General features: G+C 43.6%; 1 protein-coding gene across 1 annotated transcript; it reads left to right on the plus strand.

The window, feature by feature from the left end:
- The first annotated feature begins 1882 nt into the window (after window positions 1-1882).
- Window positions 1883-7570, plus strand: LOC147320370 (rho GTPase-activating protein 24-like). Its single transcript, XM_086307449.1, has 6 exons — window positions 1883-3990; window positions 6153-6266; window positions 6614-6821; window positions 6897-7029; window positions 7164-7237; window positions 7353-7570. Exons 1-6 carry the CDS (start codon window positions 3747-3749, stop codon window positions 7543-7545), a joined length of 966 nt encoding a protein of 321 aa, XP_086163575.1. The 5' UTR covers window positions 1883-3746; the 3' UTR covers window positions 7546-7570.
- Window positions 7571-18154: the final 10584 nt, after the last annotated feature.

Genomic DNA, 18154 nt, shown 5'->3' on the forward strand with positions numbered 1-18154 from the left:
GACACGGATACAACTGTGTGTCGCAAACTGGGAATTTTGTGTTTGTTATTGTGTTTTTTTATTTTTCTTACTTAAGGCTGCTTGTTGTCTCAGAAAAAGTGAGGAAGTGATTCAACAGGGCTAAAAAGCTTTAGGCGTGATGGCTGTTGGAGATTGTTTGGCTTTCAAACAGGTAGTGCTCGACTGCGTTATCTGGCAGCATCTGAACATGTTAACATTATGGTTGCTTTTAGGTTGGGGACATAAATCTTACTAGACTGCATCTAGAACCATTTACAGATCAATTTTATAATGCCATTAACCTTTGTATACTGTTCATATTTGTTCATGAATCTAGTTCAGGTGAGTTGTGACCCAGGCCAATCATAATAAGTCATTTTGAATCATAGATTGATTTAGAATGTAAAAATAGCTCGTCTGACATCAGTAAACAATTGTTAAAGTCTAATTAATGTTTCCAAGAGCATCGAGAGCGTGTTTTTTAGGATTTACAACTCTTATTTTCAGTGATAAATGTGTATTTTCACACATCATTTTACCTAAAACATGAAAAACTAACTGCCATAATGACTTTAAAGTAGTTTTTTAAAAGCGAAAAGGGAAGAACTTTCTGGAACTGTTCTGTTTTATTATATAACCACCACAATCATTAGACACTGTCTTCACTGCTGTATTATAAAGACAGTCCTCGTAAGTACAATCTAGAATTATCAATATTAGTTTGCTTTTTGCAAACTAGTCTGTACATTTAATGCGGTGTTCGGAAACCTTGCATGTGTGGGACTTGCACATCTGTTTCCCACACTCACTGAAATGGCAGCACATTAGTGGATCTAAAATCCATCTGAACTTAGGCCTGGAACAGCCCCAGGGGAAAGTAAAGATTTTATTCACATTTTGGATACTTTTAGGAAAAATCATCAAATTTCAGGATAAAAGAATGACACTTAAGGTATTTTTAGTGCTGTCAAATGTTATAACAGGTCAAAGTTTGCCTGAAAATTATGAATAAAATAATAAAATAAAATAAACTGGTCCACCTACACATCACTACAGCATCATTTCAACAGGAGCCCCTGGCCCTACAGCTGAGACACTCTCATACAGATTCTGTGTAACATTAGATCTGTCCAAATGTTGGATGGTTTACATTCGGTCATTCATATGACCACAAGAGGGCCCCTTTATACCTGTGGCTGTTCAGCCCCCTTCAAAATTGACCACTCCTTTTTTGTTTTTGTTCTCGTGGGGTCAAGCTTGACTGTAAAGTTCACATGTCCACATTCTTTTGATGTATTAACCTTTAGGCAGACAACTGTTTATTTGATTCCTTGTATTGAAAAAGGCTCCAGGAGTACACTGTACATTATATCCTACATCAGGCCAATGAAGCTTATTGAATTGGACTGTATTGCGAGAGAGGCTCCTCATACTTTAATGGAGTTCAAAAGTTGACTGGACCGGACAGCCTCTCTTACTTTAATGTCTGCTTGAATCATGGTACCAGTGTGTGTGTGTGTGTGTGTGTGTGTGTGTGTGTGTGTGTGTGCGCGCTCTCTGCAGCAGGCCATACTTCAGCAGCAGCAGAATTTGAGCCAGATCATCTCTCTCTCTCCATTTCTCTGTCTCTCTCTCTCTCACCATCAGCTGTGATTACTTTGGTAAAACAGCACTGCGTCGCAGTGAACCAATTTTCCTAATGCACAGCCTTCACGCACACGCAGAGACTATGGTTATTGATGAGGTAAATGGGGAGGGGGCCAAGTGGGGGCATACAGACTGCTGGGAAATTAAGAGACAGAGAGAGAGAGAGAGAGAGAGAGGGATAGTGGGAATGAGACAGAAGGACAAGCTGGATGGGGACAAAGGGAGGGACAACGAGAGATACAGATAGAAAGGGATGGAGAGGAGGAAGAAGAAGGAAAGGGCTGGCAATGACGTGGACATTAAGATGTGTAGACTGTAACTGGAGCGAGACTGCAAGATAACGAGCAGATAAAGCAAAGGACGTGAAGAGGGAGACGAGGAAGGATGCAGGAATAAGTATTAAGATTGTGTCTTTCCAAATAGAAGATGGAGTAGTTTGATTCTCTGGTAGGAGGGACTGAAAATGGGGAGGGGGATAGATGGTTTTACTTTTTAACTTCTGAAAGAAAATATACAATTAAAAAGAAATGCAAAGGGAGAGACGGGTGGAAATCATACTGATCCGTTGATAGTCATCGTGAGATACAGGAAGTAAAGTGAGACGTTTCACTCCTGGAGGTAGTGATGAGTTCATGGGTGTCTGAGGAAAAGGAAAAATGAAGACTGGACGTCTTGGGCTCTGGATATAGAGAAATCTGCTGGGGTAATGGCTGACATTACCCCAGAAGTTCTGCAGGGAGAAAACAGCTATTTGAAGAAGCTTCATTAACAAGCAACTTGGAACATTTGGAAGGTTGTGCTTGCTATGCATCTTTTCATTTGTGTTCACAGAGCAGAGATGGCTGAAAAAATGTTGCCAAAAATTGTGATTGTTTTTTGTTTAGGTAGCCACAACCTAAAATCAACACAAGGTGCTCAAGCCCAATGAAGATTTTCAAAGGAAGAAGGGAAAACTATTTTAAGAAGAGCATGAGAGATGAGCTGTCTGCTTGCAGAGGTGGGAAAGAGTGCAGTATACTGGAACTTCCCTTTGCTTAATGTCCAGTAGTATCCACTAGAAATCTAATTTAACATGACAACTTTAAAGAAAAACAGACTCCCTCCAGGAACCTCCCATAATGTGTTTGTCTAGCAAATCCCAAAGCTGAAATCTTGTACCGAAAGAGGCTCTGTAACCATGAGATATCATTCCATTTGAAGTTAAAATCTCACACCCCTCATCTACGAGAAACCTCTCCTTCAGACACATGTCTGTTTACAGATAGGAACAGCAGCTTTACAAGATTCTTTGTCGAAATTTTTGTCAATCAAGGCCAAGTTGAGGTTTCCAGGAGTTTAATATCCCTCTGGATCTCGTGCTTTGGTTTAAACTTCCTTTTAAGGCATTTGACGTTACAATATCCACCAAGAAATCATCTTCAAGAGGAACTGAATCATTTGGATCCTGTATTTAAGGTTTGATATCCACTTGGACTTCTTTTCAAGAAATGTGTGATTGTCTTTACATTTAAGAAGGAAGCTCTTTGTAAAAAACAATTCAAATGACATATAGTATTAAGCTTCTGTCACTATCAGGATCACTTTTTTATGTACATTTGATACAGTATTCATCAAGAAATTTAGGTCAATTCTTCATCAAATGCATCTCTGCAAGAGTTTTCACTAAAAAAAGACCAAAGTCTATACAACAACATGTGTTTTGTGGTCTTTGTCCACCAACAATGTCTATTTCTGAAGTTTTTTTTTGAACAAGTATGAGCTCTTTATGGTGTGCCAAGAAGTTCAAAACTACTCTACTAACTAAAACTGGGTAGTAATAGAAGAGGAAAACAAGAAGACACAAGAAAGAAAAAAATTCTCTGAAACTTCCCAAGAAAGCTTCCTGCTGGGATCTGGAATTTCATATTAAAAATATTTCTACCAGAACTTCTCTTTAAGCAGTATTATCCACCAAGAATCTAAAGTTTACCTTCACTCAAGGACATTTCCAAGATTGTGTATGTCATGGTCCACGTCCATCCAGAAATACCCCCCATAAAGGTTTTTCCAACTCCTTTTGAGCTACCAAGATGTTCAAAACCAGACTGAAATCCTGCTAGATGAAACTGGGTGCTGATAGGAGGAGGAAGAGTAAGTGCAACGACAGCAAAATTAGAAGAATCTTGTTTTGTATGTTTGTTTTTTCATTTTTATGCAACTGCACTCTCCGAAATGCTCACATTCAGTTACTAGTCTTCAAAAAAAATTCCTCATTGCCGTGTGAAGTTTGCGCTTCGCAGGAGTGCTGCAGCATGGGACTCAGCTGCTTCAAGTCCTGGAAGCATGACAGTACGGGCCACAAAGGTAAGACACACCAACACACACACCATCGCTAATCTCTCCCAAACTCCAGCTGTGTGAGTTAGTGTGTGTTGCCCTTGAGTGACACTTGTTAAATGCTGAGTCAGGGTCTTCAGATTCAGGTGACTGTGTGTGTGCGTGTGTGTTTTAGTGTGCTTCAGACATATGTGTCTGTGTGTTTCATGTGACTTTGAGGAGTACAGACAGTGGAGCATGAAAGGATGAAAGGATGAGAGGAGAGAGGAAAGCGTCAAGAGTCAGTGATTAAAGTGGGGAGATGTCTCTGTGTCCTGATGCTGGTTATATCAGAAGGTTAATGCATATTTGAATGGATGTGACACTGCGGTATATATATAGATACAACAGTGCTGCTTTGCTGAAGTCCAGCTTACACAGGATTACTATTCTAAAAATACAACAATGCCACAATAGAAAATATAGAATTTCCTCAAAACAAAATTGTGTTCATCATTATAACTATAAATTAAATTACTAAAAGAAGATCTAGTCTGCTTTTGTCTGTAGACGTGGTTGAGATAGCCTGCTGAAGTTCAAAATGTGGAAGCAACTTGGAACTTGGCATGGATGTCAATGCCAGACAGGCTGGTCTGAGTATTTCAGAAACTGCTGATCTTCTGGGATTTTTCTGCACAAGCCTGTCTGTAGGGTTTAAAGGGAACTGCCTAAAAAAAGACAAACTATCCAGTGAGCAGTTCTTTGGGTGAAAATGCCTTGTTGATGCAGAAATCAGAGGGAAATGACTGTTTCAAGGTGATAAGAAGACGACAGTAAGTCAAATAACAATTCATTACAACCAAACTTTGAAGTTAAGCTCAGCTAAGAACAGACACCTGGAGCTACAGTTTGCAGGGACTGACCAAATTCAGCAGCTTTGATTTCTGCTGTGACCTTTGGAATTGTAGCATCAGACTGTGATGTAAGTCACATGAAAGCATGGATCCATCCTGATATTTTCTTTGCACACTTTGGGTCCCTTAGGACCAACTGAGCATCACTTAACTGCCACAGCCTAGCTGAGTATTGTTGCTGCTTAAGCCCATTCCTTTATGACCACAGTGTACCCATCTTCTAATGGCTGATGCTTCTAGCAGGATAACACACCGTGTCACAAAGCTCACTGTACTCAAATGTCCTCCACAGTCACCAAATCTCAATCCAGTAGAGCACATTTGAGCTCATCATGGCATCAGCTGCATGAATTTTATCACATCAACATGGACCAAAACCTCAGAGGAATGTTTCCAGCACCTTATTGAATCTGTGCCACAAAGAATAATCGTAATCCAGTAAGACAGGCTGCTGATACCCCACACTCTACCACAGAAGCTCCGCCCTCCTGCTGCTCCAGTGTGTGTTCATGATGGGCAGCCAATCATAAGAAAGCTTAAAGGGAAGAGAAGGAAAAGAGATAAAACAGTTTGATTCAGGAAGTCGATGCACAGTGAGGCTGCTCCAAGGCCCTGTATAAAATATATGAGGATTATTGTCAACTGTGAATAAAGCAATGAAGGTTTAGTAAAGAGCACATAGAAGCAACTAGGTTTTTTGTGTCCAAGCCAAATCAGACTTTAAAGGTTTTACTCATCAAGTGTGGAGAGGTCTAATGTTAGTATGACAAAGTCTGTCATTTGAGGCAACATGAGGCATAAACAGGAGATCAATCTATGTGGCAAACAATCAAGGAGCATCAATAGAACCGTCCAGCAGTCACACACAAGGAAATAAAAAAAGTGGGGAATCCAGGAAGACCTGAATTACTTTACTACAGTGAATACAAGATGATCTGCCATCCGAGGAAAAGACATCCGTGGGTAAATACACTGAGGAGACCAATGACTAACTGGGCGCAGGTGTGACAGCCTAAACCCAGCTGAAACTAATGAGGAGGGGCGAACGATAACAGAATAAAACAGAACACTTTCAAATAAAATGACATCAACCCAATATCACACCATTATTCTGCTTTTACAAGTGATAATCATTAAACAGCATAAGAGAAGTGCAATAAAGTTGTTTTTTTAAATTATGATCTGATGTTTTATAAAAGTACTATGAGGATAGGTAATAATATCTGGATTTATTATAACAAGTCCAGACTTGACCTGAGTAAGCTCCTTAACATCTCCCCATTTGTGCGTTTGTAGGTAACAGAGATGTGTTGGCCAGCCCAGGCTCCTATTTCTTTTTATCCAACAGCGCCGGTCAGGGTGACGAGTGGCTGAAGAGCCTTAACAAGGGTGTCTGGATCCCTTTCACGGGTACATATATTCATTGGCTTTATTTCTCATTCTTCACTGGTACACAGCTTAAAAATATCCTGCTTTCATTTGGTTTTGCTCGATATATATGAAGGGTATCTGAGATTAAGGATTGAGATGTGTTGTTATACAAACACAACACTTTGGCGCTGTAAGCATCCCAGATACAGTTCATGCATGCATCCCTGCCTCCTCTTGCTCATGTTGTCAAATTGACTCTATGCGACTAGAGCTATGCGATGTGCAAGGTCACCTACAAGTCTTACCTAACACTGTAAAGTCTTATTATTGTTTATGATTTGAAGACTCTTCAGAGAGAGCACTCAGTAAATCTTTCCCTCTTGCAGGGGTCTTTGGTCAGCGCCTGGAGGAAACGGTGCTGTATGAGCGGCGTTATGGGGTGCGTTTGGTTCCTCTGTTGGTGGAGCAATGGGTGACCTTCATTCGAGAGCGAGGTCTGCATGAAGTGGGCTTGTTTCGCCAGCCTGGACGGGCCAGTTTAGTCAAAGAGCTGCAGGAGGCTTTCGATTCAGGAGAGAGGCCATCCTTCGATAGGTAAAGTTCCTCTCTGAATGTTCCCTTTGCTTTTCTTCTGATCTGCTCTCTTAAGATAAAACGTTTTATCTGCAGTAACACAGACGTCCACACGGTGGCATCACTGTTGAAGCTCTACCTCAGACAGCTGCCTGAACCGCTGGTTCCTTACAGCCACTACCAGGACTTCCTGCTCTGTGGCCAAAAGCTGTCAAGTGACCGCACACTGGTAACTGCACACTGCACCATCAAGCAGTTTGTTTGATTAAAAGCAGCTTCGCCCCTCTGGAAATCTGCACTCTTATTTTAGCCTTCAGTGGTTTAACATGTCACCTTGATGCATTGCTCTCCTTTTTCTTTTAGGGTTTGAGGGAGTTAAGAATTCTTCTTCATGAGTTACCAGTTGCAAACTTCAACCTGCTCAACTTTATCTGCCAGTAAGACCACCCCTTAATAATAATAATAGTAAAGTAAGAATAATAGTCAAACCGAATGAGTGTTTTTTTGATTAGTCTTGTCATGGGTACTGGAAATGTGTGTGTGTTTGTGCAGGTTTCTGACTGAGGTCCACAGTTACTCCTGCACCAACAAGATGAGTGTCCAGAATTTGGCCACCGTGTTTGGACCAAACATCCTCCGAGCCAAAGCTGAAGACCCACAAAGCATCGTGGGAGGTAAACAGGACATGAACACTTGTGCCATCTGTAGATTTTATTTTAAAGGCAGACACAGCCTCCAAGTCTGAAAAGAGAGTAAATGCAGAAATGCCATAAACCGTCATGATTTTTATTGGCCACAAGGGGGTGACTACTACTCGTGTCATGGGTATGACCTTGATGATTGACCTGAAGATGAGTTTCTCACTAGTCACTTATTTCAGATATTCTTTAGTACAGCATGAAGCTCATTTTTAAAAGTTATGGTCCCATATTTAGAGTTAAATGGATGATAAAGCAGGGTAAGCTTTAGGGTGTGTCTTCTTTGTGACTGACAAGTAGGGTTGCCAACTCCCTGAAAAATAAATAAGGGACACCTCGTGGCCAGGGCCGGGCGACCCAGTTGTCTTCACCCTTCCCAGTGTGGTGAATTTTCTAGCTCTTTTTTTGTGTGTGAAATTATTTTTTTAACCATTTGACTTGAAGTTGATTTAAGTAGATGCATATTCTATTCTTTGTGATATGAACACATGGGAAACAAATGATCATTTAGCCATTTATTTTTAGCTCAAAATGACAACATTAACACAGTAAAACAGGTCTCTTTCTTAAACAGAAGCCTGTCATGCTTAACTTTTGAGAATATAAGTAAATCTTTCTTTAAAAGAACTCTGTCCTGCTTAACTTAAAATAATAGAAAACAATAGAAAGAAAAATATTCTTGTAACAGTGCACATTTAGTGCATTTAGTACAATTGGCTTCAGTTGAGGTATTATTTCAGCTTTTCTAATGCTAATCAGCTGCTCCTGTTTGTAAACCCGCTTGTTCCCATGATTACGCATCATAACTCATCATCATCATTCATCTATGTATTACTTTTATGTATTAGTCATCAATTTGTTGTAATCATCTATCCTTGCAGTCGTTTATTACACAAAATAAATTATATTATCACACTTCTGGCCACATAGCGCTGATATTCATTGCACATGCCCATATTAACTTTTTCCAGCCAGGTGTTTTCCTTTTCCCATTCTTCCCTTTCTCTGAGGGGAACAAACATTGCTGCTCTAACGCTGGGCTCACACTGTGCGGTTTTAGGCCCATTTTGAGCCGATTTTTGAGTGATCGGACCGATTTTGGCCTTCATCGTGTAGTATACGTGGGGTAACGAGAAGTGATTAACACCTCACGACCAGCTCCCGATCATCAATCGCTCGTGAGCCGCTCACACTGCTCGCGCGCAAACACGTAAACGCCGTGAAAAAGACGGAGCAGCACGGCTGTGCAGCGTGTGATCTGGACACAAGCGATGGAGGCACAACTTGTAGAACTTTGAAAAGCTCATCCGAGCCTTTTCGATGTGGCCTCACAAAATTATCACGACCACAACAACCGTGAAAATAGTTGGATCTACATCGCTGCTAAATCACAGCGGCCTGATCATGTTTTTCATTAGCAATTTAGCAAAGTTGATGGTGGTGGTGTGTCTGTGTGAGTGAGAGACAGAGAGAGCGAGCGAGCGACAGATTTTCTGTTATAACCTTCATGTTATGTTGGCACAGTGTGAGCACTCAGGTCGCATCAGAGCATCGGGCGGTATAGTGTGAGACCTGCATCGTGACCTACCAACTTCTAACCCCTGCGAGTCAATCGTGCAGTTTGAGCAGGAGCTGAATAACGCGACTGAAAAAATCGCACAGTGTCTGCCCAGCATTAGGTGTACTGTCGTCCGAGACTTGCACCGCAGTGTCAGCGTTTGTTTCCCTGTTGGCCATGCTTCTTGTTGTGGTCATCTGTTGTCTTCCGGTATTTTCTCCGTAAGCGACCTTTCCTCGACCAATGAGATGAGCGGTAATCTGAATTGTCATACTCGAATTGTCATAAGTGTGGTGTCAGCTCATTGGTCACAAAGCAGGAGAGGGGCTGGGAATTATGTTTTCAAACAAAGCGTTAATTCCATAAACATTTATAGACTACTTTTGATTCTCACTGTATTACGGGACAAAGTGCGTCCCTTATTAGCTCAATACGGGACGTGTACTTTTGTTTCTAAATACGGGACGATTCCGTTTTTTAAGGGACGGTTGGCAACCCTAGTTGCAGGCAAACATTTATCATAATGGTTAGATATTAGGAAATAGCTTAAAATGTGTGCATATTTAACTTGTTGCACTGCCGTAGTGTTACCTGCGTGGGATCTCCTCATGAGCATATGACTGTACCCTGGATGATGATATGTGAGGAGCTTGAACTTGATTCGCTAACAGAAACTAATTTGGCTAGCTTAGCGCACATGTCTTGTGGCAAGATATATGCACTTAAATGTTTTAAGTCATTGGCTGTTCTGCCAAATTGCCACCAACCTGCAACTTTGTGAGCTGACTGTTTCGCGATTTTTGTGTTTTAGACAACAAAAATAAAAGAAAAAGATGTACAGATCCAGGCTTTTCCTTTACTGTGGTAGTCGCATAGAATGACGTCACTGACACTGGTTTAATATGAAAACAAACTTTGCAAAAAAAAGAAAGAAGAAGTGAGTCGGCGTGTCATCTTTATCGAGCACCATACATGTTTTGCCTCACATTAAAATTATTATTTTTCCTTTTCAAAAATAATTTATATTCAGAGAAGTCAAATATAGCAAATTTGTACGGCTTCCACGGCCGGCAGGTGGCGCAGAACACTTGCCGGCCCCTGGCAACCTGAAGCACAGACAGGCGCTGGTTCGAGTCGAGGCTCGAACACTTACACACTCACACACTCACTCACACACTCACTGACTTCAAATCCTCTCTGTGTCTTCAGTCTGCTAGGGGGATTCCTGGTCTGCGCAGGGAATCCCAATCCTTTTTTTTTCTTTTCTTTTTTGGGGTGTTGGGGCCTGTATTTACAAAGCTGGGACTATCTCCGTTGTCATGGCTACCAAGAACAACGCCAGCTTGGGGGAGAGCGGAGAGCCGATAAGCAAACACTCATTCATCCTTTCTCCTCTTTCGTTTCACAGCTGCTGCGGTGGGAAACGCTGGGACTTGTGTGGCTATGCAGTTTTTGCATTGTTGGGAACTTTTAAGGACCAGCCTTGAATTTTACAGATTTGATAAGTGAAGCCTGGATATATAGTGAAGAGAGCTGGGATAATCTGGACAGAATCTGCAGGCTGCATCTCCAAATCACAAGTGGCTTTAGATCTGACTCTTACAGACAGGCATGCATGTCTCAGGGTGATTACACACTAACACATTGTGATTAATCACACACATTTGTATACATTTTATTAACAAGATAATAAAAAAACACTATACAAAATGTGTTTTTGTGACAGGCCGCTAGTAACAAAGTGCTCTCAAGGTTAAATACACATACCGGTAGACATTGAGGGCTAGCAGGAGGGACCATGCGCTTACCTGCTGCTCTCTGGCAGGTAGCTCCATGCCCTCCTGGGTTTTAAATGCACCTTAGAACACACATGCATCAACACTACAATGAGCGGGTGGAGGGAGGTTTGGAGTCTTCCCTCAAAGTCAAAGTCAAAGTCAAAGTCAACTTTATTTGTCGATTCTTCCACATGTACAGGACATACGGAGAATAGAAATTGCGTTACTCTTCAATCCCTAGATAAATAGCAAATGAACATTTAAATATATTTAAATATAAAAGTGATTTAAAAAATGCAAGTAAAATAATTAAAAAGTAAAAATTTAAATAAATACAATTTTACATATAACAAGAAAGCTATACAATATACAATATAATGGGTAAGTGACATTGAGTGTAAACCAGGCAGAGTAGTGCAAATAGGCAAATAGTGCAAATGGAGATTTAGTAGTGTACGGTAAGAGAAAGTGTAACAACAAAGTCTTATGAGGTAATGGCAGTCCAATGCTCCACAAAGTGACTGGTAACTGGTGCAGGCCAGTGAGTGAGTCAGAGAGTGTGTGTGTTTGTGTGTGTGTGACAGAGTTCAGTGAGACCGTGGAGGAGAGAGGGGAGAGGGGGCAGAATCGGGAGGGAGTTAAGCTTCCTGACAGCCTGATGGATGAAGCTGTCCTTCAGCCTGCTGGTCCTGGCCTGGAGACTCCGCAGTCTCCTCCCCGACGGCAGCAGCTTGAAGAAGCTTTGCATTGGGTGTGTGGGATCAGCCGCTATGCAAAGGGCTTTTTTAGTGAGACGGGTGCTGTAAATGTCCTGGAGGGAGGGGAGAGAGACACCAATGATCCTCTCTGCAGCTCTCACTATGCGTTGGAGGGTTCTATGACAGGACGCATTGCAGGCTCCAAACCACACAGTGATGCAGCTCGACAGGATGCTCTCGATGGTGCCTCTGTAGAAAGTGTACATGATGGGGGCTGGTGCTCCTGCTCTTCTTAGTTTGCGGAGAAAGAAGAGACGCTGCTGTGATTTCTTGGCCAGTGCTGTGGTGTTGTACGTCCAGGAGAGATCCTCTGTGATGTGCACACCCAAGAACTTGGTGCTGCTCACTCTCTCCACAGACGCTCCGTCAATGGTCAGAGGAGCATGTTGGGTGTGCATTCTCCTGAAGTCCACAACAATCTCCTTCGTCTTCTCCACATTCAGAGAGAGATTGTTGTCAGCACACCACGTGGCCAGGCGTCTCACCTCACTTCTGTAGTCGGTCTCATCCCTGTTGCTAATGAGACCCACCACCGTTGTGTCGTCCGCAAACTTGATGAAGAGGTTGGAGCTGTATGATGGAGTGCAGTCATGGGTCAGCAGAGTGAAGAGGAGGGGGCTCAGCACACATCCCTGCGGGGCCCCCGTGTTTAAAATGATGGTGCTGGATGTATTACTGCCAACCCGTACTGCTTGAGGTCTTCCGGTGAGGAAATCCAACAGCCAGTTGCACAGTGAGGTGTTGAGCCCCAGCTGGACCAGTTTTTGAATGAGCTGTTGGGGGATTATGGTGTTGAATGCTGAACTGAAATCTATGAACAGCATTCGAACATATGAGTCATTTTTGTCCAGGTGTGTGAGTGCCGAGTGGAGTGCAGTGGAGATGGCATCATCGGTTGAGCGGTTGGGCCGATAGGCAAACTGGAAGGGATCCAGGGAGGGGGGCAGGACAGTCTTGATGTGTTGCATGACTAGTCGTTCGAAGCACTTCATCAGGATGGGAGTAAGTGCAACAGGACGGTAGTCATTAAAGCAGGAGGGAGATGACTTTTTTGGAACCGGAATGATTGTGGTGGCTTTAAAACATGTGGGGATGACAGCCTGGATGAGTGATATGTTGAAGATGTCTGTGAAGACATCAGTGAGTTCCACTGCACAGTCTCTCAGTACACGACCAGGAATGTTGTCAGGACCCGGAGCTTTACGTGCATTGATCCTGCTGAGGGATCTCCTCACCCCCATTCTCTGCGACCTGCTGGAGCGGGGGGGCTAGGAGGAGGAGTTGGCCGTCCGACTGCGGTCTGGAGTGTGGGGCCTCCCTGCTGCTGTGGAGTCGGGGCAGTCTGCCTCCCCCCACCGCAGGGAAAAGGGTAATACCACCTGGGTCTGGGTGCAGTTCCCCTTCCAGGGGCAAGGGTACCTAGACCCGGTTTGTAGGGTACGCTTGGGGAGTGTGATCGTGTGTACAGCGTCTCTTTATGTCTGTCTCCACGTTGGTTGAGTGTGGAGTAAGTGCATATGAGAGCATGAGGGTGGGAATGGATGTTTGTATATGTGTGTGCCTGTATGTCTGTGTCTATATGTCAGGTTGGGTGTCAGGCGCCACCTCTCTGGGGACATCTCAGGCCCTCCAAGGTTTGGAGGCCTATCTCCCCCTACCACCACTTCCCCTGCCAGTGGCGGACGCCCTCAGACATCGGTGCGTTGGTGGTTCTTTGTGTCCGGGGATGGGCGTCCAGGTACACACCGGCTCACTCCTTGGCGGCCGCTTATCGGGGCCTGGAGCCTGGGGCTCGCTCGGGCCACTTCGGAGGTGGGGTGCCCCCGGCCTCTCGGCCTGGGGCTCGGTCACTCAGGCACGGCTGGCTGCCGGCGGAGCTCACGGGCGCGTCACTGCAACTCCCCCTGGCTTCTGCTCCGCGGCTGCTGAGTGAGCCCTCATCTGGGACTCTCCTCAGCTCTTTCTGGGACAGTGGCGCGGCTGCCCCTCTGTTGGTCTTCCTTGGTCTCTTGTGTTCTGGGGGCCTCTGGATGTCTGGAGTTTTGATCTCCTCCATACCTGCTTCATGCCCTGGAGGACGGGGCTGTGGCCCCCCCACACCCTCTAGCAGATCATTACATGAAGGAACCTTTTTTTAAAAAACAAAAAACAAGCGCGTCCATGCTCACAGGTGTACACACGGGTGATCACACCCACAAACTACACCCTTTTTGGCTCCTACCTCAAAGCACACTGTGTTCTGTTGATCTTATGTGCTGCACAATAATGTTTAACATTTAGTATTTACTGTCATATTCCCATATATCATTGTGATGCTGTTTATTCTATTACTCTTGTTCTCTTCTGCTTGTTTTCTTTTTTCTTTCTCAGCAGGTGATCCAGGTGATCGATATATGCATTTTTTATTTCTTTTTTTTTTTCTGCTCATTCTGTTGGTTTTTGTTTTTTGCCCTTCTCCCCCGTCCCTCTTCTCAGCTGTTTTTCTTTCCCTCTTTCTTTCTCCCCTTCTTTCCCCCAGTCAAGTCTGTCCCGTATTCAGCAAGTGAAAATAAAATAAACAATAAAAGGTGAATCAAATGGACCATTACGGCAAGGCTGGGATGGTCAATTTGGTAAAGTAAATCCGTTGGGCATCTTTCTTTGCCTTTAGACAACAATTCTGATGGCAAAAGAGCCAAACGGGACAGGCAAAAAAAAAAGAAAAAGAAAAAAAAAAAGTGGCTTTAGATCTGACTCTTACAGACAGGCATGCATGTCTCAGGGTGATTACACACTAACACATTGTGATTAATCACACACATTTGTATACATTTTATTAACAAGATAAAAAAAAAACACTATACAAAATGTGTTTTTGTGACAGGCCGCTAGTAACAAAGTGCTTAAAGATTTCAAATTGGTTCTTTCCCAAGTTTTCTGTTATGTGTACACATATTCCTTGAATTAGGTGCTTTTTAATTCTCCAATAATGGTCAGTGCAAAGTGTTTACACAAACAAACAAACAAAAAACATTACTCAGAAAATGGTCAGGTACAAGAACTGGATTAAAAAGGATTGGAAAAAACAGATAATGTCCAATGAAATACTTTAGCGTGTGGCTCATGACTTTTGCACAGTACTGTAAATGTTATTAATAATGAAAGATATAAAGATGTAGCTTTCCCATTTTTAAAAAATTCCCATACACATTATTCTTTTCTTCTAGTGAAGGTGCCTCCTCCTTCAGACCTTAGGATAACTAATTTCTCAGACAGTGACATCACGGTGCGCTGGGAAGCTGCAGATGATGATGATGTTTCTTACCTCATTAAGTGGATCTCCCTAAGTGGAGGCGACCTGAGGCAGGTGGGGAAGAACTATTGAGTTGTTGGAGTACATATTATGAAATAAAAAATACAATATCTCAATAAACTGTTGTCCTGTGTCTTAAGGAGTATCAGATATCACTGTCTGCACTCTATGGAGATGGAGCTCAGAGTGAAGCTGTGGCCGTACGCTATAGCACCTGTGAGTCACACATTTTAACTATATCAGCTGCTGGTGGGAGCAGGCTCTCATGGATCTTTCTGGATATTTGCAGCGGGGACATGCTGGGGTCATTTTGGAGCAGGTTAATTTGTGTGCGCCACGTGTCATAATCAGTTTTGTTGTTAGGTCTGGGAACCTTACCGGAGAAGGTACGGAGTCTAACCTGGGACTGGATGTGTTTGACATCTTGCCTTCGTACGATATGCTCTACCACGACCTTCTGAATGTCAAGTGGATTCAAATCACTTACTGAAAGGGACGCACAGGCTTAAGCAGACAAAGAAGGAAATCGGGTAAACCCTCCAGCACTCATTTCTGTGTCCATTTTGGGCTAAAAACAAAAACACCTCATAACTACCTGTGGATGCTGGCTGAGCCTCTGAAGGTTGAGTGATATGTCATTAAGCAGGTAGTCAGAGTTCTCATTGATCAGTTCCTTGAGGGAAGTGTATCCACAGGCCTTACTGATGTCCTACATGGAGCTCAGCGCCGCCTGGCTCACCAGCAGTGTCTCCTCACCAGCTTTCTCCAGCACAGGATACAGCGAGGCCATCAACAAGGCACAGAAATTGCGGCCCACTGGCTGAGCACAGCAGGCGATTCCCCCGAGTTGGATGCACAGCTGACAGATGTTGCTGTTGAGCTAATGGATCATGGATGCAGATGTTGATGATGAAGGAATCACTTGGAGAGAGCTTGTATTTGAGTTGCTGGCATCACTGTTGTATATCGAGGGGAGTCTGGATGGACCGAGCAGCTACGCAAAGAGACAAAACCTGTGTTAAAGCACTGCTTTCTAACCACTTTTACACATGCACTGCAGCTCTGAAGTTTTCAAGATATTGTCCATGCACGTGAGAACGCAAATGTCTGACACAGTTAGATCAAACATTAAACAGCCTTTAGCCTTCCTGCTCCTGAGTGAAAGCCTGTATTATATCTGACTGTGCTCATGTGGGGATAAGACAGATTAGCCTTTCTCAAAGTGAAGAGTGGGGGCCAATTTAGGATCTTCACTCAAATTTAAAATACAAGGGAAACTGATGTATTTCCTTAAATAAACAAAAACCACACAAGCGCTTATAAAATGCTCATCCTACCCAGTCATATGCAAAGTGTTAGAATCAACGTGTGATCCACCTGCCACTAAGAGATATTATTTCTCTTTGGTAGATGGAAAAAATGGAATCAAACTCACTGTCAGTAGCTACAACAGCACATTTGTTATAATATGATGAATCAAGCATTTAGATATTAAATAGTATTGAGGGAGACAGGATCAAATACAGTGGGGCAAAAAAGTATTTAGTCAGCCACCAATTGTGCAAGTTCTCCCACTTAAAAATATGAGAGAGGCCTGTCATTTTCATCATAGGTATACCTCTAACTTGTCCGAGTTTTAAAGAACTGATTTGCAAATTATGGTGGAAAAGAAGTATTTGGTCACCTCATTTTTTGCCCCACTGCGTAATATACAAAGATATTTGTGGCAACTCGATGTGCTTTGTCCACTTTTATTATCGGATTGCTCTGTTAACCAAAGGGAATACCTCAGTTTATTGTATGTTTGACTATAATTTACAAAAAGACTAAAGCATCATTTCTTATCTTTTCTACAATAACTATCAAATGAACAAATGGAGAGTGCTCGCTCAAGTCATGGATCAAGTGACTTAAAGGGCCGTTTTCAAAGAAAACTAAAAGTGTATAAGCAACCAAGGAAGTGAGTCCTACCTGGCCACTGGACAACATTCAGTGACAGTGCACTTGCTGGCATCTCCGGTGGGCAGAGCCCTGATTCAGTAGGGTGAATAAGGGATCTTGTCTCCTCCGTACTTAATGAGAGTGGTGTATCTGTCAGTCATGTCTGGCACATAAAACACCAGGTAGGTCCCATCATGGCTGTCACAGATATCTGCTTCTTGGGCTTCCCCTCTGGGTCCTTCAGGAGAAAACAAAAACTGTTACCTAAATATCAATGCTTTGAATACATTATTGTGTGGTCCACGTTCATGCACTCACAGTGATCTGCACTGCCAGCAGTCCCTCACCTGCATCTTTGGCATCAATGGTGACCTTCACTGGCAGAGAGGTGGGCGCTCCAGTGGTGTTAAGGCCGGATCCACTTGCACGCACCTTGCTGGTATCATGGGTGGGCAGCACCTTCACCTTGTAAGGGCGGACCAAAGGGGAGAGAAGACAACTGGCTGTGGAATACAGTCTCACAAATGAAAGGAGCCTTATTTACAGAACCGAGTAAACCACGCAAAGAGTTTTCCATTTTCAAAGCTGGCCAGAGTGGAACACTGTAACATGTAACACCTAGAAGGTTCAGATGGGCCAATCTGTCCTTGGCCCACGCTGTGGTACCGGCCTGCTTCAAATCCACCTCCATCGTCCCGATACCCAAAAACTCCAACCCATCTTGCCTCAATGACTACCGCCCAGTAGCACTCACCCCCATCATCACTAAGTGCTTAGAGCAGCTGGTCCTAGCACACTTCAAATCCTGTCTCCCCCCCACCCTGGACCCCCACCAATTCGCATGCCGCCAGAACAGGAGCACAGAGGATGCAGTCTCCATCGCACTGCACTCTGTCCTCTCACACCTGGACAACAACAACACCTACGCCAGAATGCTGTTTATAGACTTCAGTTCAGCATTCAATACAATCCACCTCTCACAACTCATCAGGACACTGACAGACCTGGGCATCAGTTCCCTCATCTGCAAATGGTTACTGGACTTCCTGACCAACCGCCCCCAACATGTCCGGCTGGATAACCGCTGTTCATCTACAATCACGATGAACACCGGTGTACCACAAGGCTGTGTGATGAGCCCTTTCCTCTACTCCCTCTTCACCCACGACTGCAGACCTGCTGATGGTTCCAACACCATCATTAAGTTTGCAGATGACACCACGGTGATTGGCCTCATCAGTGACAACGATGAGGCCGCCTACAGGGAGGAGGTGGATCGTCTGGCTGAGTGGTGCGACACAAACAACCTGCTGCTTAACACCGAGAAGA

The sequence above is a fragment of the Aulonocara sp. 'chitande type north' Nkhata Bay genome, linkage group LG10 (assembly GCF_057382095.1).
Source record: "Aulonocara sp. 'chitande type north' Nkhata Bay isolate Kocher_YH1m ecotype deep benthic linkage group LG10, A_spYH_male_GT1.1, whole genome shotgun sequence".
Lineage (NCBI taxonomy): Eukaryota > Metazoa > Chordata > Actinopteri > Cichliformes > Cichlidae > Aulonocara > Aulonocara sp. 'chitande type north' Nkhata Bay.